The sequence below is a fragment of the Podarcis liolepis genome, assembly GCF_965112155.1.
Source record: "Podarcis liolepis genome assembly, chromosome: Z".
Classification (NCBI taxonomy): Eukaryota; Metazoa; Chordata; class Lepidosauria; order Squamata; family Lacertidae; genus Podarcis; species Podarcis liolepis.
The window spans coordinates 36,024,248-36,047,075 of NC_139570.1; the positions used below are offsets into that span (position 1 = coordinate 36,024,248).

The 22,828-nt window shown below is 43.3% G+C and overlaps 1 protein-coding gene across 1 annotated transcript; it reads left to right on the forward strand.

The window, feature by feature from the left end:
- The first annotated feature begins 157 nt into the window (after nt 1-157).
- On the forward strand, nt 158-22,038 carry TTF1 (transcription termination factor 1). The gene is made up of 11 exons (XM_083485445.1): nt 158-278; nt 3,884-5,130; nt 6,021-6,253; nt 7,810-7,995; nt 9,264-9,342; nt 11,179-11,309; nt 11,736-11,958; nt 14,151-14,240; nt 16,469-16,534; nt 17,509-17,594; nt 21,698-22,038. Exons 1-11 carry the CDS (start codon nt 270-272, stop codon nt 21,895-21,897), a joined length of 2,550 nt encoding a protein of 849 aa, XP_083341571.1. The 5' UTR covers nt 158-269; the 3' UTR covers nt 21,898-22,038.
- Nucleotides 22,039-22,828: the final 790 nt, after the last annotated feature.

Here is a 22,828-nt window from a genome sequence, read left to right on the forward strand (position 1 = left end):
CCGCTCAGAACCCAATCCAGCCCACCCATGTTTAGCACAAGCTCCTGGCCTCCCGCCTCTCCTCTCGGGAGATGTTTATTCCTCTCTCCAACCAACTCGCAGGGGCGGGATGGAACGTATTTCGAAAGTTCGGCCGAGGCGCTCTAGCCTTTCCAAGTCAACACGCTCCTTCCGCCGAGGGGAGGAAACGGTGAAAAACAACCGGAAGTGGAGCCTGTGGCGCGTGTGCTGGACCGCTTTGCCTCGATCTGTTACCGAAGAAGAAGCAGATGCATCAGGTATATTTTCGTGCGTTTATCTCGCATTACAGTAGCCTGGCCAGTTCGTAAAGAGGAATTAGGGTTCTCGGGATGCTGTTTTCGAAGCAGGAAGGGATGCTTAATTGCTTTGGAGAGCCAGTGTGGTGTAGTGATTAAGAGCGGTAGACTCCCTAATCTGGGGAACCGGGTTCTCGTCTCCGCTCCTCCACCTGCAGCTGCTGGGTCACCTTGGGCCAGTCACACTTCTCTGAAGTCTCTCAGCCTCACTCACCTCACAGAGTGTTTGTTGTGGGGGAGGAAGGGAAAGGAGAATGTTAGCCGCTTGGAGACTCCTTCGGGTAATGATGAAGCGGGGTATCAAATCCAAACTCTTCTTCTTTACAGTATTTAGTATTATAGGTGCCTAAAGCGCTTCCACGTGGGTTACTCCTTGGCATTTCATCCACCGTTTTCAGGACTGCCAGGATCAGTGTTTTTCAGCCACCAAATATCTGGGTAAGCTTGACAGTTTCAAATTCCTCCTGAAAGTTAATAACGTTGGAGACAGACTAGCCTCACTAGAGAAGGCATATGACAAACCTGAAACCACCACTGATAAGGCCCTGTCATGAGTCAGGACCAACCAGACAACCCTCAATGGTGGCACCACCAGCAAGGCCTCATCTGTGTGTGAGATGTTTGATATTAGTATTGTAGGGGGGGAAATGGGATTGGCTTTTGCTGCCCAATTCCCCAACAGACTCTTGAGTCCCCTAAGTCCATGATCAGTGAGAGAAGAATGGATGGAGGCAACATCCAGTGAAAGCAAGGCAGATCTTTAATTTTCTGTTGTGTGACAGAGTTCCCCCCTCCTTGCAAGGAGATGAGAGGCTCAGAGCAAAGGTTTGTAAGCCGCTTTAAAGACTTTCAACAATGCTCAACCCCTTAGCCAAAGACCACACAGAAAAATATCACAGAAAGAGGCAGACTGCCACAGACATTTGAGAGTGTGGCTTCTCTCCTATCTGCCAGGATACCTGATAATGTTTTACTGCAGGGGTCAGCAAACTTTCTCAGCAGGGGGACGGTCCACTGTCCCTCAGACCTTGGGGGAGGCGCGGACTATATTTTGAAGAAGAAAAAATGAACCAATTCCTATGACCCACAAATAACCCAGAGGTGCATTTTAAATAAAAGCACACATTCTACTTATGTAAAAACACGCTGATTCCCGGACCATCTGCAGGCCAGATTTAGAAGGTGATTGGGCTGGATCTGCCCGCCCCCCCACCCCGGCCTTAGTTTGCCTTCCCATGTTTTACTGGTTGCATTACCTGGGCAGTGTGGCTATTCTTTTGAAGTAAATACTTTAGTTCTTGAATCCAGGTCACAGGTCCACCCTATTCATACACAAAGAATGCCCTTAGGACAGGATTTGGAAGTGAAAGAACTAATGTATCAAGAAAGGCTTCTCTTTAGGTCATTAGGAGAGCCATGATGGTTTTTTAGGATTGTTCTGTTTTCTCTGGGAATATTTCCTAAATTTTGATGATGGAAGGATTGGTTTTCTGTGGAGTGTATGTCTGCTGTGTGTGTGCATCATAAAATTTTATAACCATACGTAGGATATGCTACTTGCTGGTTACCAGAGGAGGAGGGAGTGCTGGTGACCTCAATTTCTGCTTGGTGGTTACAAGAACTCTTCTGATCCAGAAGAACTCTTCTTATGTTCTTATGATTAGGTCTGCAGGTCAGTGGTAGAGCATCTGCCTTGCAGAAGGTCCCAGCTTTTTCAGATAGGGCTGGGAATGATTCATACTTGAAACCCTGGAGAGCCAATCAGTGTAGACAGTACTGAACTAGATGGACCAATGGTCTAACTTGATATAAGGCAGCTTGTTATGAAAGTTTGGAGGGCACTATGTTGACTTCATCTCCTGTAGTACAGAAGCTTTTGTGCACTGGTCCCATTTTGTCAGATGCCTAAAGTGTTTCCCTTAGGTGCATGATGTAACAGCTGTTTTGGATGATCTCATCTTAGTATAGCAAACCAATATATGAACAAACCTTTTACAGTGGTACCTCAGGTTACATACGCTTCAGGTTACAGACGCTTCATGTTACAGACTCCGCTAACCCAGAAATAGTGCTTCAGGTTAAGAACTTTGCTTCAGGATGAGAGCAGAAATTGTTCTCAGTGGCGCGGCGGCAGCAGGAGGCCCCATTAGCTAAAGTGGTGCTTCAGGTTAAGAATAGTTTCAGGTTAAGAACGGACCTCCGGAACGAATTAAGTACTTAACCCGAGGTACCACTGTATATATTTACACTTATATCCCTGACAGGTTCTCAAAAGCATGAAAGTTTCTAACAAACATTATTCACAGAACTGCAACCCAAGAAAATGTGTCATGCAACTGATGAAGTTACCATATTTTTCACCCTATAGGACACACTTTTTCCCCTCCAAAAATGAAGGGGAAATGTGTGTCCGTCCTATGGGGCAAATGCAGGCTTTCGCTGAAGCCTGGAGAGCGAGAGGGGTCAGTGCGCACCGACCCCTCTCGCTCTCCAGGCTTCAGTAAGCTATCCACAAGCCTTGGGAGCCCGTGGGAGTTCCCGCCGGGCTCCCAAGGCTTGTGGACAGCAGCCTGCAGCCCGAAACCCAGGGAGCACAGCGGAGTGCGCCCCGGGCTTCGGGCAGCTCTCCGCAAGCCTTGGGGAGCCCGGCGCGACTTCCCGCTGGGCTCCCTAGGCTTGCGGATAGCAGCCTGCAGCCCGAAACCTGGGGAGCGCAGCGCGCCCCGGGCTTCGGGCAGATATCCGCAAGCCTGGGAGACCGGCGCGACTTCCTGCCGGGCTCCCTAGGCTTGCGGATAGCAGCCTGTTCTGGGGTCGGGGGAAGCTCGGGCTTCCCCCGCCTCTGGGGGGGGGGGGAATAATTCCCCCCCTTTATTTCCCCCCCAAAAAAACTAGGTGCACCTTATGGGCCGGTGCGCCTTATGGGGCGAAAAATACGGTAGTCTTTAAATTGCAAAACAAAAAACAAACCAAAAACTCAAAATCCAGACAGCAGCCCTGCAACCAATGCAGAGATGTTGGGGGAAAATACAGGTTTTACTTTCAAACCTACCCAGTGAGTTTAAAGGCCTTCTTCGGGAACTAAACTGAAAAACATCCTGCAGAGAAATCTGTGGGGTATATCTCCCAATACCAATATATTGCAGAGTAGTGTAACAGTTAAGAGTGCTGGACGTGGGTTAAATTCATATTGAATCATGAAGCTTACTGGGTGACCTTGGTCCAGTCAACCCATCTCTCAGACTAACCTATCTAGCAAGTTTGCTCTGAGGATAGAATGGGGAGGTGAGAACTACGTACACCACATTGAGTTCCTTGCAAGGAAAGGCAAGATGTGAATATAATAGGTAAATAACTGGAAACTAGCACTGAAGTGCCGCAGTAGTGGGCCTGACGGTGCCTAAATACTCTTAAGACTGTTTGAATTTTAAATGCTGTATCATGTTTTAGGTTGGGAGCTGCCCAGAGTGGCTGGGGAAACCCAGCCAGATGGGTGGGGTATAAATAATATATTATAATTTTTATTTATTTATTTATTTATTTATTTGCCACCTCTCCTTTTAAAGGAAATTATGCACAGAGCTGATGCATCATCAGCCTCAAATGGCTTTCATTTCCCAGAATTGGTGAAGAAGAAAAAGAAAAAGAAGAGGAAGGAGGGCCTTAATGGACAGGGGGATGACCAAACTGTGAAGGCTGCCCCTTGCTCGCCTCCATCATCCGGACATTCCTCAATTTTTCCTTGGCTTGTTGAGGATTCAGAAGCTACTGGGGCCTGTAGAAAAAAAACAAAGAACATAAAAGCTGGAAAAGAGATTCCAGACTCTGAGTCGGATGCTACTTGGATCCCAACAGACAGTGAGCTGAATAGCAAGTCTGGAACAGAAACTCCCGTATGTAATAAGAAAAAGAGGAAGTATCAACATAGTGAACAAGAGGGTGGCAGAGACTTTTGCATTCCTGAGACTCCAGAAAAGGCCAGCAGCCTGCATCCTGTGGTACCCTTAATGCAGCGCTTAGATCTTTCCCTGCAGGAGAAAAAGCAGACACCTCAGTTGGACAAAACTGCAGAATTTTGTAGTCCCATTGCACGGAAGAAGAAGAAGAAAAAGCGTAAAAAAGCTGAAACTCCAGAAGAGGCCAGCAGCCAGCTTGAAGCCAGTGACTTGGAAAATGCAGGTTATGTCTCTGAATCCACACCTGTTCAGAAGAAGAAGAAGGCAAAAGTGCTCTTGTTAACAGAGCAGGCCGAGGCAAATGGAGCTTCTGACGGGCTCACTGATATTAGGGCTCACCCTCCGAGTTTTCACAAGCACAATAGGACAGACTGCAGTGACACAGAGGACACACAAAAGGACCTCTTTGCACCTTCACTTTCTGCAGTACTCGTAACACAGCACTCAGACCTTTCCCAGGAGGAGAGAAAAGAGGCAACTGAGTCAGACAAAACTGTGGAGTTCCGTAGTCCCATTGCACGGAAGAAGAAGAAGAAAAAGCGTAAAAAACCTGAAACTCCAGAAGAGGCCAGCAGCCAGCTTGAAGCCAGTGACTTGGAAAATGCAGGATTGCACAAGCACAATACAAGCAACTGCAGTGACACAGAGGACGTGAAGGAGGACTTCTTTACACCTTTGCCTCCTCCTGTACCCTTAACACAGCCCTCAGACCTTTCCCAAGAGGAGAACAATGAGGTGAATGAGGTGGACAGAACTGTGAATGAGGTGGACAGAACTGTGAACTTCAGCAGCCCTGCCACACAAAAGAAATCACATAAGCGTAAAAATGCTCCCAGCACGAATGCTTCTGATGGTGGGTAAGTATGGGTGGGTAAGCCCATGGATGGGCTTTCTTGGCAGGTGTGAGGAAAACATGAACTGCTTTAGTATTTAAATTGATGTTTAGCAAAAGGGTGAAGGGCTTCATGCACAGGCTGAAGGCTAAAACAAGTTTGTTGGCAACAGATCTCTTGTGTGTCTCGACCCAGATCTGTCCCAGATGTGTAGAAGTGGGAGTCTGGGATTCAGAAGATGCACTAGAGAGAGGGTGGAGCTTAGGAGTGTTGAAGCCTTCCTTCCTTTGCCACTTCAGCTGAAAAAGGCACTCCAGGCAGCTTACAGGTATCAGAAATAGTTGCTTCCCACTGGCTTACAATCTAGAAACACAGCCAATCAGATTCAGGTAGGTATCCGTGTTGGTCTGACGCAGTGCACCTTAGAGACCAACTAAGTTTGTTCTGGGTATAAGCTTTTGTGTGCATGCACACTTCTTCTTCTTAATAATAATAATAATAATAATAATAATAATTGGCTGTATTAATTCCCCCCAAATTGTAAAACGTTTCCATGGTTTCCATGGTTGGAGTGTCGGATTGTACTAAAAAGACTGTTTCAGCTGCCAGCCACCACTAGTATTCCTTATCCAAGCTTGTGTGCATAGTAAATTGTTTCAATATACACAACACATTCCAAGAATCTTACACTCAAGCATTAGATATGCTATTCCAACACTGCATAAGCATCACTGGGCTCGTTGATCAAGTCACCTAGTAAGTAATTTTTCCAAGACTGGAGTCTTGGTGAAGTGTGGCTTTTGTCAGTGTCTCACAAGCTAATGCCGGGCTTTTCCCTGGCATCACAAAGCGATTTTCAGTGCCAACAAGTACCAGTAATAGTATGCAGGCCTCACGTTTTGCTCTCCTAACAGGCCACAGAAATCTCCAACTCCTGTCCATTCAGACGCTGAGGAATCGTCTTCCAGCAAGTTTTCCCTTGTGGACAATGAGTTTGTAGAATTTTCCCAGCTTTCAGTGAAAGATCTGGACTCTGCCACCAAGGAGCTGGAAGAGTTCATTCCTCACATCAGGACCCTGAGTGATTCAGCGATCAGACAGCTGGCTAGTCGGGACCTGGTCAGGTTTAGAAATTTTAAGAAAAAAGGTGTGTACAGTCCTGAGTGAGAACACCTTTCACTTGGGTAGGCTCTTCAGTAAATCAAAGGTCACGGCAATTTCTTTGCATAATCTCCAAAGTGTTATGTACAGGTGATTAATACTCAAATAATGAAAATGCAGAGGGGGAGGAAAGTGTACACTACCCTTTCATCCTGGAAGGAAAGGTGGAATACAAATGTTGTTATATGTATTGAAAGAAAGGGTGTGTATTTGTGTGTGTGTGTGTCTATATATATATTCAGACCACATGTACCCCATTCTTCAACCAAAAGAGGCTCTGAGTGGCTTACATACAATCCCTTAAAACAAAGCAGTCGCTTCTTATGGGCCCACAATTTTTAAAAGACAGCACATAAGGAAAGGAAGACATGGCAGGCAGAGGAAAACACAAACTCAGGCACCAAACAGGGCTTTAATAACCAGCTGACACAGAAACAGTTTAGGGGTAGGAGGTTTCTGTTGCAGCTGGTATTCTGGCAGAACTGGTGGAGAGTCCTTCTTTCCCACCAAGATAACCTGATGGAATGGTAGGTTTTACACATACACACATGTGCTCTTTGCAAGGGGCATAATAGTGGTGAGTAACCGGTGGTTCTCTAGATGTTGCTTATTTTGTGGGGGAAAGGTTGGGACACCACGTTTCTTGACTCCCAATTCAGAAAATCAAAGAGCATGGTCTGCCCTCATATATGTCACTCATACATGTGTAGGTGTGTACATTCTCAGCAGGGGTGGGGAACATGTGGCCCTCCAAATGTTGTTGGACTCTTAACTCCTGTCTGCCCCAGACAACATGGCTGCTAATGGTCAAGGATGGTGGGAGATAAAAGTCTAGCAACCATGTGGAGGGTCACAATGTTTCCCACCTCTGGCTTTGAGATGGCAAACATTTGGTGTTTGCCCTAATAACCAAGACCCAAACCCACATCTACAGCTAGCTTATCATTTTATGGTAGGTGTAGAGAAGCTATGGCCATCCAAAGGTTGCTGAGCTTCCAACTCCCATCATACCTCGCCATTGGCTAAACGCGATGGGGCCGTTGGGAGCTGGAGTTCAGCAATACAGTGGTACTTCGGGTTACCTATGCTTCAGGTTAAAGACACTTCAGGATACAGACTCCGCTAACCCAGAAATAGTACCTTGGGTTAAGAACTTTGCTTCAGAATGAGAACAGAAATCGTGTGGCGATGATACAGTAGCAGTGGGAGGCCCTATTAGCTAAAGTGGGGTTAAGAATAGTTTCAGGTTAAGAACAGACCTCCAGAACGAATTAAGTTCTTAACCCGAGGTACCCAAAGGTTCTAGAGACCCAAAGGTTACTGCACCTGTTTTATGGGAGCACCAAGCACAATTTAGGAGTCCTGAAAAATGGCCAGTTTCACAAAAGCTGACAGTAGACAAGTTATCCGTGAGGCTCATGTTGCAACACTGCAAGGTATACGTGGCCCTGAAAACTACTCAGCGTTATGAATGAGTGATTAACGCTGAAGGGCAAGGTCTGAAATCTGAAACTTTCCTATTCTCCCTTGGAAATGATGTAGGCGTTGCTGTGCGGTTTGGCAAATTTTCCAAGAAAGAAAACAATCAGCTGCGGCACAATGTTGAGGCCTTCTTGAAAGACACTGGGATAGAGTCTGCAGAAAAACTCCTCTTTGCTCACAGGTTCCCCCAAGAAAGAGAATCCATCAACAAACTGAAAACTAAAAACTTGTTTGGTGCAAAGATTGGTGAGTATTTGACTGGGTGGCTTTTGTGGGTGACTTGGTAGTGAGGGGTAGTCTTGCTAAAAGATTTGCCTCTCTAGTACATTTGTGAAGCTGTCCAAATTCCCTCCTTTGTCCGAATCAAACCATAATCTATTACATATTTGGGAAAGTTGTTTGTTTTACCATGTGTATGGACACATGTGTATGGACACTTGTTAAGATACCGTAGCCAAATTTAGCACGTTGGTTCCTGAGATCGCGGAGCAGGTATTTAGGTTTGTTTGGATACCATTGGACGCCATTTTGAATCAAGATGGCAAACTGAAATCTTACAAAACTGCCCTGGGTTTCTTCATTTCTTGGATTCCCAAGCAATTCTGGGCACAAGCTAGCTAGTTATATACAAGTTAGTCAGGGATGGAGAACCTTTGGTTCTGTAGATATTACTGCACAAAACCATCAAGAAGAACTTTCTGACAGTAAGAGTAGTTTGACAGTGGAACAGACTCCCTTGGGAGATTGTGAACTCTGCTTTGCTGGAGGTTTTTAAACAGAGATTGGATGGCCATCTGTTAGGGATTCTTAGTTGAGATTCCCGCATTGCAGGGGGTTGGACTAGATGACCCTTGGGGTACTTTCCAATTCTATGAACTCCCATCACCATTGACCATGATGATTGGGACTAATGGGTGTCCAGCAACATCAGGGAGGGAAGGGCGGGAATGAAACTGAGGTCCCTTTAAACAGCTGTTCTCACAATTACCAACTTGCATACTTCAGGAGTCAAAGGCTCTGATGGAGCTGGTCTTTTGGCCAAGCTGATGGCCTTCAGCTTCCTCTCTCTCCCACACTGAGGCAGCCTGATGGAATGGCTGCTCACAGATGACAGTTTAGGGAGATGATGCATGATGGAGCTCATGTGGTCCAAGCAGGGCTGATGGAGTGAATTTTATTTTTAACCTCTCAGAAAGAGGGAAAACCCCTAAAGAAAAAGATCAACCACAGTCATTAAGAAATCAAAAAGTTTCATGTTTTTTCTAATGTGATGTACAGTTTTCCTTAGCTGGCCTCTGAGAACATGTTCCCAGAGAGAACAAGGTTCATAACGAATAAATGCTGGGCTTATTATATAAATTGAATAAAGAGTGGTAATATTTTGGTGTATAAAAACACAATCATAACATAACTACTGCAAAATCAGCAACCCATAATCCAATTAGGTCCTTAATGTAGATTGTCTTTAATCACAAAATGTCGATTTTAATGCATCTTTATCAATTCTTCTGAAGCTCAGGGAATTCCAAGGCCTTGGAGGCTAGTATATTACCGAGCAAGAAAAATGTACGATCCCAAGAATTATAATGGAAGGTAAGAAAGGCAACTGGGCTTCTCTGGGGTTTTTTGCTGTTGTCATGGAGGCATCCCAGAATACTTGGCCACCGAGCCTAACAGGACAGGGTTCTGGAGTTCCTACTCGGAAAGTTTTTCTCTCTGCCTGAACTCCAAAAGACTCACGTTTTAGCTCCAGATTTCTGATTTCACTAAAGCTTTAACTTTTGTCCTTTGTCACTTCCAGTTCAATGCATACTTGTGGGGGTGGGGGTTACTGGTTCCTGATCTCAAGGAAGCAAGTCATGGAAGCAATAGAGACAGCCACTGTCTGATGTGTAGCATGAGGGAGTTCCAAATGTAGCATGCCACTACACAAAAGGGACGATTCCTGCATCATAGCAAATGGACCTCCCAATAATATGGTATCTGCTGAAGGCCAGCTCCTACAGAGTGAAGTCAGAGCATAAGAGCTTGCTGGATCAGGCCAATGGCCCACCAAGTCCAGCACCATCTTCTCACAGTGGCCATCCACATGTCTGTGGGAAAGCAGCAAGCAGGACCCTGAGCACAAGAGCCCTCTCCCCTCTTGTGGTTTCCAGCAACTGGTCTTTAGGATCATTGCTGCTGCTGGCCATGGAAGCAGAGCATAGTCATCATTGCTAGTAGACGCTAATAGCCCTCTCCCCATGAATTTTATCTAATCTTCTTTTAAAACAATCTAGATTGGTGGCCATCACTTCCTTCTGTGGGAGCATCCTCCATATTTTAACTCTGGTGCATAAAGAAGTCCCTTTTTATTTTTCCTTTATCTTCCAAAATACAGCTTAATTGGATGTCCATGAGTTCAAATGTTATGAGAGAGGGAGAAAACTTCTTTCCCTCCACTTTCTCCAAGCCATGCATAAGCTTAGAAACTTCTATCATGTCACCAAGTAATTGCCTTCTCTCTATGTGGAAAAGTCCACAAGGCTTCAACCTTTCTTCATAAAGCAGTCACTCCATCTCCTTGATTATTTTGGTTGCCCATTTCTAAAGCTTTTCCAAATCTGCAATATCCTTTCTGAGGTGACGCAACCAGAACTGTACAGTCTTCCAAATGCGGTCGCACCATAGATCCATATGAGGGCATTATAATATTGATTCCATTGGTGCTTCATTGGGTATGTACTGGGTGAGAATGCAAAATGTATTTTGCATTGAGCAATTTCTTTCCAAAATGTTCATTTACCAAAGGCTGCTCTTGGATCCAGTCATAAGCATTATTATTATTATTATTATTATTATTATTATTATTATGTTTATTACATTTATAACCTTCCTTGAATGAGCTCCTCCTCCTCATCTTATCCTCACAGCAACCCTGTGAGGTAGGTCGGTTTGAGTGACTGCAGCTGGCTCATGAACTTCATGGCTGAATGGGAATTTGAACCCTAGTCTACTATGTCTTAGTCATAGGAATGGTGCATCCAGAATACTATGCAAAGAGTTAATGCTGTAGCATAGAATCTGTAGCAAGTATATTGTGTTGTGCTGCTGTCTGCCTCATAGTCAGTCTGTGAATATTAGTCAGTCTCAGAGACAAGTTCATGTAAATATGTTTCAGTAGTATAAGTATTACCTGCCTTTCTTGTTCATTCAATCTGACAAGAGCAAGCACACCTAGTAAAAGCCATATGTTATTTTTAAACTTTAAAAGCAAGTGTTGCATAGTTGTTGTTTTTTCTGGGAGAAAAAGAGAACTATTAAAAAGGGCCTAACAACTTGGGGCAACCTCCGCACAACTCTGTAAAGTATAATTACCACAAGTCTGACACACTAACCCACTACTAGTGTAACTAGCTCATTGAGAACAGCAACCCCTTTTCTCCCTAGGTATTCCGAGTTGGAGAAGAAGAAGCTCAAGAAGTATCAAGCGATGTATGGCAACAACTGGAAAAAGATCTCAGACCTGATGTCTCGCAGCAGCCATTCAGTTGAAACAAAATTTTCTGAGATCAAGTGTGGTATATTAACACTCCTGCTCTTCCTTCCACCCCACCCCAACCCTGGCCTAATCCTTCCTCAAACCAGGGCTCAGGGCTTTAAAAATAATTATTTTAAAAAAATCACCAAAAAGCAGAATTATGGAAATTGGGCATGCTGGTGTATCTTTTTTGGATCATTTATTCTAAGGTACTTTCTTACCTCTGTCATTCAAGTTTGGCAACTTGAGGGTGAGGGAGCCAAGGGGACAGAGGCCCAAAAACGTTTGGGAACTACTGAACTAGGTTGAATGGAGGACTGTTGCTATCTGCTTAAGCCAGCAATCCAGTTTGCTATTCTTGTTACTGATGCTAGCCAGCCAAGACCTTCCCCTGCATAAGCCCTTGCAAGATGTCTAGAGCTGATAATGAATTAAATCAGTATTTCCCCCTTTTAAATGAATTCAGCATATAACTCCGGTCCTTGGGGTTCTGAAGAGACAAGGAAGCTAGTTCAAGCCATCAAGGAGACACTGCTGTCCAAAATGAGAGACTCAGACCCTGCTTCAGAGAAAGAGGATGAGGATGGAGCACTCATGGTCACGTATGAGAATCTCTGCAAGGGCATCTCGTGGTCCAAAGTGGAAGCCAAAGTGGACACCAGGCACTGGAGGCAGTGTAAACAGAAGTGGTAAGAGTGGCCAGGGAACCTTTGTCTCCCTCTAGACATTGAGCACAACTCTCATCAGCCACTGGCAACATGCATGCGAAAAGGTCCCAGGTTCAATCCTTGACACCTTTAGTTAGGTCTGCAGAATGATCCTTTCAAGAAACCCCTGCCAGCTGTCCTCAGGCAAATTGTTCCTCCCTTTTCCTCCTGACCTGGCCACAGTGATCCATGCGACAGTCACCTCCAGGCTTGACTACTATAATTCACTCTACACAGGGTTGCCCTTGAAGCCGTCCCAGAAACTCCAGCGGGTGCAGAATGCTGCAGCGAGGCTCCTCACGGGGTCTCTGCCATGGGAGCATATTCACCCAGTGCTTTTCCAGCTGCAATGGCTCCCGGTGGAGAACAGGGTCAGATTTAAGGTGCTGCTTTTGACCTTTAAAGCCCTTCACGGCTTAGGACCCTTGTACCTACGGGACCGCCTCTGTCCCACGGAGAGCCTCAAGGTCCATAAATAGCAACACCCTAGTGGTCCTGGGCCCTAAGGAAGTTAGATTAGCTTCAACCAGAGCCAGGGCCTTTTCAACACTGGCTCCGGCCTGGTGGAACGCTCTGTCTCATGAGACCAGGGCCCTGCAGGTTCTGATTTCTTTCCGCAGGGCCTGTAAGACAGAGTTGTTCCACCTGGCCTTTGGCTTGGAGCCAATTTGATTCCCCCCTCCTCTTTCTTCTTTCTTTTCCCTTTCTCATCCTGTGATGAGGCTACATTTTAATATTTTAATGTTTCAATATTTTAATGTTATATTTTAATCTTGTTTTTAAGTTGTATTCATTCAACTTGTTTTTATTATTGCTTGTTAGCTGCCCTGAGCCCGGCCTTGGCTGGGGAGGGCGGGGTATAAATAAATATTATTATTATTATTATTATTATTATTATTATTAGGTGGGGCTATTCAAATTTGTTGCTCAATCCCCTCCTTTTAATTATTGCTTTTTATTTTCTTTCATTATACAATTACAAATTCACACCCATATTTTCACTTATATTTAAGGTATAACAATCCATGTTGTGATTACCTCTCCCCCCCCCCCCCCCGGTGATTTCCCACCACCACATTGCAGCTTCTTCTATTTACATTTCATTTTCTGTTGTTTTGTATATCTTGTTATCATTTTTGCGTAAAATAAATGACTTATCTATCTGGATTTTTACTTATCCTAAACTTCAATATCTAAAATGTCCCAATTTCCCAAAATCATCTCCTCTCTTAACCAGCATAAACATGTGGCTTTATAATAGAGTTTTAAATCTGGTAGAGCAAAGCCTCCTTTCTTTTTTATCCATTAGTAATTTGTACTTGGACTGATGCGGGTGGCGCTGTGGTCTAAACCACAGAACCTAGGGCTTGCCAATCAGAAGGTCGGTGGTTCGAATCCCTGTGATGGGTGGGCTCCCGTTGCTTGGTCCCTGCTTCTGCCAACCTAGCAGTTCGAAAGCATGTCAAGTGCAAGTAGATAAATAGGTACCGCTCCGGCAGGAAGGTAAACGGCGTTTCCATGCGCTGCTCTGGTTTGCCAGAAGCGGCTTAGTCATGCTGGCCACATGACCCGGAAGCTGTCTGCGGACAAATGCCGGCTCCCTTGGCCTATAGAGCGAGATGAGCGTGCAACCCCAGAATCATCTGTGACTGGACCTAATGGTCAGGGGTACCTTATACTTGATACGTGGTTTCTTGCCCTGCCAAATAAACTTGGATATGTCCCTCTCCAGATTTTAAAACACTCCCATTTCCCTATAATTGGGATCATTTGAAAAAGAAATAATATTTTGGGTAAAACATTCATTTTGATAGTCGAAATTCTTCCCCATAGTGTCAAATTTAATCTATTCCAGATTTCCATATCTTTTTTTATTTCTTTCCATACTTTATTATACATGGTTACCCCAATTCCTAAATATTTGACTTTCTTTGCTATTGACAGTCCAGATTTTTTTGTAACTCATTTTTCTCTTGTTCACCCATGTTTTTAACCATTAATTTCATTTTAAATTTATTCAATTTAAATTCTGAAACTCTACCGAATATACTCATTTTTTCCAGCGTTTTCAAGATACTTTCCTGTGCATTTTCCACCATTATTACTAAGTCACCTGCAAATACCTTCAGTTTACTGAATAAACAATTGTAATCAGCTTTCTTTTTCTTCTTAAGGATTAATATTGTAACCAAGAAGTTTATGGGTAAGCGGACGAAAAGCATGAGACTTGAACACCTGCGGATAAACATTGCCCTCATTGAAAGGTATTAGCAAAATTTATTGTTTGTTTAATAAAAATTATATACAATGGACAACAGAAACAAACTCATAGTTTTCAAAAGGAATAAGACAATAAAACTCTGGTATTTATATGCATGAAAGTTTCCCCAGGTTGTTTGACCCTTTTAAAAATATAGTTCTCTTTTTCTTTCCTATAAAAGACTGTACAATCTTCTCTGTTTAGAGTTTAAACTTAACACATTACTTTACTTTGTATACTAAAACATATTTACACATGTGTGTGTATGTGTGCTCTCTCACTCTACAGTTGATAACAGATCTAACTGAAAAAACTGTCAGTTTGCATTTTTTGGTGCAGAGGGTATTCGATGTACAGAGATCTTTCCTTTTGATGTGCAGAGATCTTTCACATTCTAATTGATTCAAGTAGGTTTCTGGAAGCTTTTTCTGTGTGATACAAGCTGGTGCCAGGTGAAAGTTTCTAGCTAAAAAACAAGTCTCTATTCTGCTTAGAAATAAGTAGAAGGCTCTTGATGTTTAGGTTATAATTTCCAAGGAGCTTAACAGCTTGTTCAAACTCTTCTATTATCTCTTTCTATCAAGGTCATGCTGACCGTAATAATAGGTCAGAAGGAGCCTGTTTCACTTTCTCTTTTGTTCTGGTGTGGTGTTCTGTACAGAGTACAGTCATACCTCGGGTTGAAGTAGCTTCAGGATGAGTATTTTCAGGTTGCGCTCCGCGGTGACCTGGAAGTAACGGAGCGCGTTACTTCCGGGTTTCGCCACTCACGCATGTGCAGATGCTCAAAATGACTTCACGCGCATGCACAGGAGCGGCAAATTACCAGGCTCGCGGACGTGGGTTGCATTCACTTCAGGATGCAAACGGGGCTCCGGAATGGATCCTGTTCGCATCCAGAGGTACCACTGTATGCTTAGTCTTTAGGTTTCAGTATATTGTAAGTTTTAAGTTAAGTCTACTGCAACTGGATTTCTTGTGGACAGTGCCGATCTTGAAGATAATGGATTCATAACCGTTAAGCTCATTTGTCTTCAGTAGTAAAAGCTCTGCTGGATGAAGCTAATTGCCTCTGGTCTATTTTGGGGGAATCATGCAAAGTATTTCAGCTTTTACTCTGCTAACTATATGTTGGGATCTGCTCTGGATCAATATTGAGGCAGAATTCATGACAAAAACTGCCTATTATGGTGATGTCATAGGATTCTATATTACATTAACTCTTTCCATAGCATTTTGGATTAACCACTCCCACAAAAACTACCAATAAAAACAGGTTAAAACTATTTTAAAGCATTCAGTAATAACTACAATCAACTAAAAACCAGATCAAAACACATGTCTGGGTAGGCTTGCCTAAAGAGAAATGTTTTTAGCAGGTGCCGAGAAGCATATAGGCAGGGGGTTTCAAAGCATAGGTGTTGCTATGCTAAAAGATTGATTCCTTATAATGCAGAATGAGAATTATGTGGCATCTGTAACAGTGCCAGTTCCGCAGATCAAAGCGGTTGAGTGAGTGTATAAGCTCTGCCCAGGTTCCTTACAAGTACCTGGAATCCGTCTCAGATCCTGTGATGCTGTCATTATACAGCAGAATATAAGAAGCTAAGCAACAACAACCAAAAGACAGGTCTCCTTTCTAAAGAGCGCATTTAATTTTAACAGTAACATAGGGCTGTAGCTAACTAAATTACAGTCAGAATAAACCAATTGAAAATTTAAGTTTTCTGCCCACTGTTTTCAGTTGGTTTACAAACCTGCCCAAGCTCTGAGATCATCAGGGAATCTTTCTTTCAGTCCTACCACCCTCACAGACATGTCTGGTGAGGATGCGAGAGAGGGCCTTCTTAGTGGCTGCTCCTAGACTTTGAAACTCCCTTATTAGAGAAGCTAGACTGGCTCCTTCCTTCTTGTCCTTCCTCAAGCTGGTGAAGACTGTTTTATTCCAACAAACTTTTGCAACTGGCTGCTTTTAAGGAAAGGGCTTTTAACGGTGTGCTGTTTTCACCAGCTGCATTTTAATAAATTGTATTTTACATCAATCATTCTAATTCTATTATACTTTTAAACTTTTATATGTTTTTAGCTTTCCATGTTTTACCCATGTTTAATTTTTGTGTGTGAGCCGCCTTTAGTTCAGTTTCTGGGGAAAAGGTGGGATATACTAAAAAGATAATAATAAAGATAATAATAGATAATGAGCAAATCACCCAGATTTCTTCTGTATTTCAGGTTGTATGAAGTGGACGCTGATGACGTGGAAGAAGTTGATTGGGAAGAGATAGCCAGTGCTATAGGGTACATTAAAAAATATTTGTCAGTAACATGGGGGAAGTGCCTACAATTCTGTGTCCTTGTTGTCAAGTTCTGAATGTATTGCTGGTCTGTATAATGCAGGGATTGGGAACCTGTGGCCCTCCAGATGTTGCTGGACTCCCAACTCTCATCAGCTCCCAGACAGCATGGCAAATACTCAGGGATGATAGGCGTTGGAGTCTCAACAACCTCTGGAAGGCCACAGATTTTCCTACCTCTGATCCAAGAAGAAGAATTCCCTACTGAATGTAAGAGAAGGAAGAATGCCTCTAGAAGAGGTGATCCCTTCATGAAAGAGAAGGATTCTGCTTCTTAGATCAGGGCTGGAGAACCTGTACATAGTTGCAGGATCAATGGTCAGGAGATGATGGGAGTTGTAGTCCAACATCATGTGGAGGGTCATAAGCCTCCCATCTCAGGTGTATGGAAAGGAGCATGTAATGTTTCTGAACGCGTCTATTTGAAGCGTTTTGGCAAGTATCGATAGCAAAGGAAAACACAGTTAAGAACTGTTTCCTGGATCAGGGGAACAGCGAGCTCCATGGACCATAGATGTTGACTGGTTTGTTTACAGCAGAAGCATTCATAGGAGCAATCTTTCAATTTTCATTAAATACATGCATACATAATTTTATATGTATGCCACCTTTCCACTTTTCAAACCAGGCTCAAAGCAGCTTACAGATGAAAAAAAAAATGCATAACTACAACATAACAAAAGTAGTCAATAAATGCAATAAATAAATAAAAAATAAAGAACCAAACTGAACAATTTCCACATAAATCACAAGATTTAAAATAAAGATGCAAAAAACCAACATCAAGAAACCAACCAACCAAGCCCCCCCCCCCCAATGTGAGCAAATAAATGTGGGTTGCTCGCTTTTTCATTCTCTCATGCAAGCAGTATTGCAGAATAATTTATCTTTTTATATACCCCCTTCTCTGCCCCACAGGAATGTCCCTCCATATTATATTCGGAGCAGATTTTACAGAATCAAGGCTTACCGTGTCCCTCATTGGAATAACAGAAGCTTCATGGGTGAGTTTGCTGGTCTTTCCACTTCCTTGGGGACAGGAAACCTGCGGCTCAGAAATTGTTTAGAATACAACTCCCATGATCCCCTGACCATTAGCCATGTTGGCTGGGGCTAATGGGAATTGGAGTCCAACATCTGGAGGGCCATCGGATCCCAATCCCTCACCCAGCTTGTGTCTGGTTTTTTTATTCCATGTATTGAACATATGAATCTTTTTCTAATGTACTTGGGGGGGGGACCTCAGCTCTGGGGGCTGAATGTGGCCCTTTAAGACTTTCTCTGATGCTCGGCACTCTCACGCCCCTTACTTGCCCTGCTCCAACCCCTTACTTGAGTGCTTTTGCTTGACTGGAATGTGTCATTGAACGCTGATGGTGCCTCTTGTTTGCTTGAATGGAGGATAGAGAAGGGTTTGTGTGACTGGAAACCAGTCTTCTGTAGGAAAGCTAACATTTGCATCCATTTTTCTGCACGCTTTTGCCCTCACCCCAACCACCATTGGCATGTGGCTCCTGCAAAGTTGCCTGGGAAGGAATGTGACTCTTGGGCTAAAAAAGGTTCCCTCTGCCTGAACTGTGCACTGTGTGAAGAAGTGCTATCCTTTGTGTGGAGGGCACCACGTTGGCTAATGCAGCTTTAGCCTAAAGCCAGCCCATCTTTCCAGTTGCCTTTTCACACTTGTCACATACCTCTGAGCTGCATTCATGCTCTTTCTATGTGTGTGAGTGTGGATGTTGTGGTAAGAATTTACTTCTACATGCGTATCTGTATTGTGATAAGGTTCGAGTACACAGTGGGTTCTTAAAGCACATAATTTGAAGAAGTCTATATGGGGTTTGGAATAGGTATAAAGACCTCTTAGAAAGGAAAATGCCAAACTAGATAGCACCCATAGAAGCAGTGAAAAAGTGAAACATGTCAGTGAAAAAGACAAACATGAAAGAAAATTGGGGTACTTATAAAGATATAATTCAAAGAAGGCCAACCAATATTTAAAAAGAGAAAAGATATACAGTGGTACCTCGGGTTAAGAACTTAATTCGTTCTGGAGGTCCATTCTTCACCTGAAACTGTTCTTAACCTGAGGTACGACTTTAGGTAATGGAGCCTCCCACTGCCGCTGTGCGATTTCTGTTCTCATCCTGAAGCAAAGTTCTTAACCCAAGGTACTATTTCTGGGTTAGCAGAGTCTGTAACCTGAAGCCACTGTACAAGACTGTATCAATGACTTGTTCTCAGTACCATCAACTAAATCCTTTTTCCTTTATTTTAAAAAGATAAAGGAAAAAGGATTTAGTAAGAAAAGCTTGGAGTGTGAAAAAGTTATAATGGTTAACAGAGAAAAACTAACTTCCACAATTTATAATTTTTTGTTAGAATGGGAGACTAAGGAAGAAACAACAAAGGCAGGAATGATCCCATGGGCAATTGATTTGGGACATAACATAGACATGATATCCCGGGAGAGGCTGTGGAAAAAAGCATTAAGCTTTTCAGTATGTCACACCCTAAAGGAAAACCTACAAAAGATGGTACCTCACCCTGACTAAATTAGTCAAATGTATAAAAGGGGATCTAAGATGTGTTGGAAATGAGAAGAAATAGAGGGGATGTAAGAAAGTTAAGGAATATTAGATGATATAGACAGAAATAAAAAAAGATGTTAAGGCTGACATTTCCCCCCAAAATGGAAATGTTCCTTTTGGGTATAGCAGAGGGTGAGATACCTAAGAATGTTTTAAATCTTTTTCTTTATGCAACTGGTACGGCCAGAGTAGCATATGCACAAATGTTGAAGGACAAAAACAGCCCAACAAAAGAGGGTTGGCAGAATAAGTTAAAAGAATACGTTAGCAATCCTGACTATAAAGATAAGAAACCAGGATGTACATACCTTGAGAGAGGAGTGGGAGAATATTTAAAGAATAACGTAAATCTCCAAGTAGGACTAGATATGAATAGCAGTTGAATTAATTGGAAGGTATAGGAAGATTTGTAGCACAACTAAGATTAAAAAGGAACCCATGGAGGGAGGTGTGGGGAAGAAAGAACAAGGCAGGCGGATAATGAAATGGATGTGCCAATTTACTGTAAAAGCATAAAGAATATTTTTTTTTTAATTACTTCTACACCACCTTGTTCATTACCCTGGTGGGGGAACACATCTTAAAAAAAAACCTCACAAACCAAGGAAATAAAACAAATCCATCATCCAGGAGGGACCCAGCATTTATTAAAACTCTTGCAGTGGGATAGCCTTGCCAACCAGCTGCTCAGATGCTAGTTAGGACTGCCAACTGATGAGAGGCAAATCAGAACAAAGCTTATACAGTAGTTCAGACACATCAAACAAAGAGTACTAAGCATCTAAACATTCCTAAACATACATCAGAAAAGCTTATAGGTCATGAGAAGTAAAACACGTGTGGCTCCATATTGGTATCCCCACAATCACCTTAGAGCGCCCCAAATATACCCATGCCATTTGACCATTTTAGGTATTGGGTATCATATGTTGCCCTGGTAGCCAAGCCTGTGAACAGAGCTTATTGACAGTCCTCTCTCTTATCTCACTCCCTTACCTCTTCCATTCCATTCCATTCCCGCCCCGACCTGGCCACGGTGATCCATGCGACGGTCACCCCCAGGCTTGACTACTGTAATTCGCTCTACGCGGGGCTGCCCTTGAAGCTGTCCCAGAAACTCCAGCTGCTGCAGAATGCTGCAGTGAGGCTCCTCACAGGGTCCCTGCCATGGGAGCATATTCACCCAGTGCTTTTCCAGCTGTACTGGCTCCCAGTGGAGTACAGGGTCAGATTTAAGTTGCTGGTTTTTGACCCTTAAAGCCCTTCATGGCCTAGGATCTTCATACCTACGGGACCGCCTCACCCGGTATGCCCCACAGAGCGCCTCGAGGTCCATATATAGCAACACCCTAGTGGTCCTGGGCCCTAAGGAAGTTAGATTAGCCTCAACCAGAACCAGGGCCTTCTCAACACTGGCTCTGGCCTGGTGGAACACTCTGCCTCATGAGACCAGGGCCCCGTAGGACCTGATTTCTTTCTGCAGGGCCTGTAAGACAGAGTTGTTCTGCAGGGCCTGTAAGACAGAGTTGTTCCGCCTGGCCTTTAGCTTGGAGCCAATTTGATTCCCTCCCCCTCTTTCTTTTTTCTTTTTCCTTTCTGCTCCTGTGATGAGGCTGCATTTTAATATTTCAATGTTTCAGTATTCTAATCTTGTTTTTAAGTTGTATTCATTCAACTTGTTTTTATTATTGCTTGTTAGCCGCCCTGACACCGGCCTTGGCTGGGGAGGGCAGGGTATAAATAAAAATTATTATTATTATTAGTCCCTGAGCCTCCCAGGAAGCCTCAAGGATTTCTGATTAGCTCTCTGGTGCTGACTCATGATAGACATCCTGGAGGGCCATTTGTGCCATTTTCAGGGTTTTTTGTTTGCAGCCTAGAGAGCATACAGTTGTAAAATGCAGGCCCTCAAGATCCTTGCACAGAAAGCAAGCCTTTCCCTTCATGCAATTAAAAGCAAAACATTGAAGAATTATTAAAATAAAAAATATACACCTTGGTTCTCTTAATTTTTATATCAGTGTCACTCAGGACAAGGCAGCTTCCAAAGTTGTGGAAGGTGAACCAGGAACTCTTTCATGCTATCTCTCTTTGATTCCTTGGATGTTCCACCTGAACTGAAAATGGCACCATCTGCAACCAACTGTGCTCCATGAGAGATGCTAGTTTTGACTTCCTGATAAGGTTCTTGACCCTTACCAGTCTATCAGTTAGTATTACCTTGTTCTGTGGGTTCAAGTGTTGGAGGCGGGGCAAACCAACTATTGAAAATCCAGCAAGATCAGAGCATAATAAGAGCCCTGCAGAGTCAGGCCAAAGGTCCATCTGGCCCAGCTTCCTAATCTCACATTGGCCAACCAGATGCCCGTTAATTATGGGAACCATGCAAGCAGCGCTCCCTGCCCCCCACTTGTGATTCCCAGCAACTGGCATTCAGAGGCATGTTGCTTCCAGCAGTGGAAGGAGAACATAGCCATTGTGGCTCATTGAGATTTCGTATTTGTTTGTGTCTTTTTAAGAAATCATGACTCATCTGTATGAAGTGACACTTCCAATGTTAAAGAAACAACAGGCAGAGCTAATGGCAAGAAAGAATATAACTGTGGAGCCCCAGCAAGTTGAAGACCACAGTTGGAAAAGAGTTTTCAAGTTCAGCGACATCTTTCATGACAGCGACTATATCTCTGATGATGACTCGGACGATGATCAGGAGAATTAGGACCTGGAGCTTCCAATGCTAAGAGCCAGCAGAACTCTCTGAGTTCATAACAGACAGACAGTAATTCCACTGATAAAAAGAAAGAATAAAATTTTTTTTCTTCACTTTATAAAAAGATAAATAAAGCTTTATTTAATTTTGGAGGATTGAACTTAATATTTTATTACTACTTTGTATTTGAAGGAGCAACAGACACATTGTCCATCAAAAGAATTATGGGAGAGGCTTTGAATCCACTGGGGTCCGGGAAGCTACCCCCAGAAATTCCTGTCCAAGATATGTTCATGCTCTATCTCTGCTAGGTTATTTTGGGGAAGGTGTATATTATTTTGGTGACCAGTGACATTTATTGTTTGGTCTGATATAAAGGTGCAACATTCAGTTCCACTAAAGTACAGACTCTTCCTTGCTTATCTAAGAGGTAAAATAGGCAAAGTATTCTCTAAATTTTTTTCCTTGGTTATATGTATTTTCTTTTTCCTTTGTTGTAAGTATGTATGTTTTCTAATTTGTACTTAATAAAAATTACCATATTTTTCACTCCATAACACGCACCCGACCATAACACGCACATAGTTTTTAGAGGAGGAAAATCCGTAGGCATGCCACCCGTAGGCATTCCCTCCATAACACGCACAGACATTTCCCCTTACTTTCTAGGAGGAAAAAAGTGAGTGTTATGGTGCAAAAAATACGGTATTTTAAAAAGAGGTAAAATAGAGCACTCCTCAAGAAACCCTCCCTGGATTCAGAAACATCTGTCCAGTCGCCACTGTCCCCTTCTTGGGCAAGATTTTTGAGCTGGTGGAGTTTAGGACAAGTTTTAAAACAGAAACTGCTTTGGTCACCTTGTATGATGGATGATGCAAAGTTCAAGAATGGCTAAAAGAAAACAACGCACACAATTGCAACAACTTTCTCACTAAAAGAG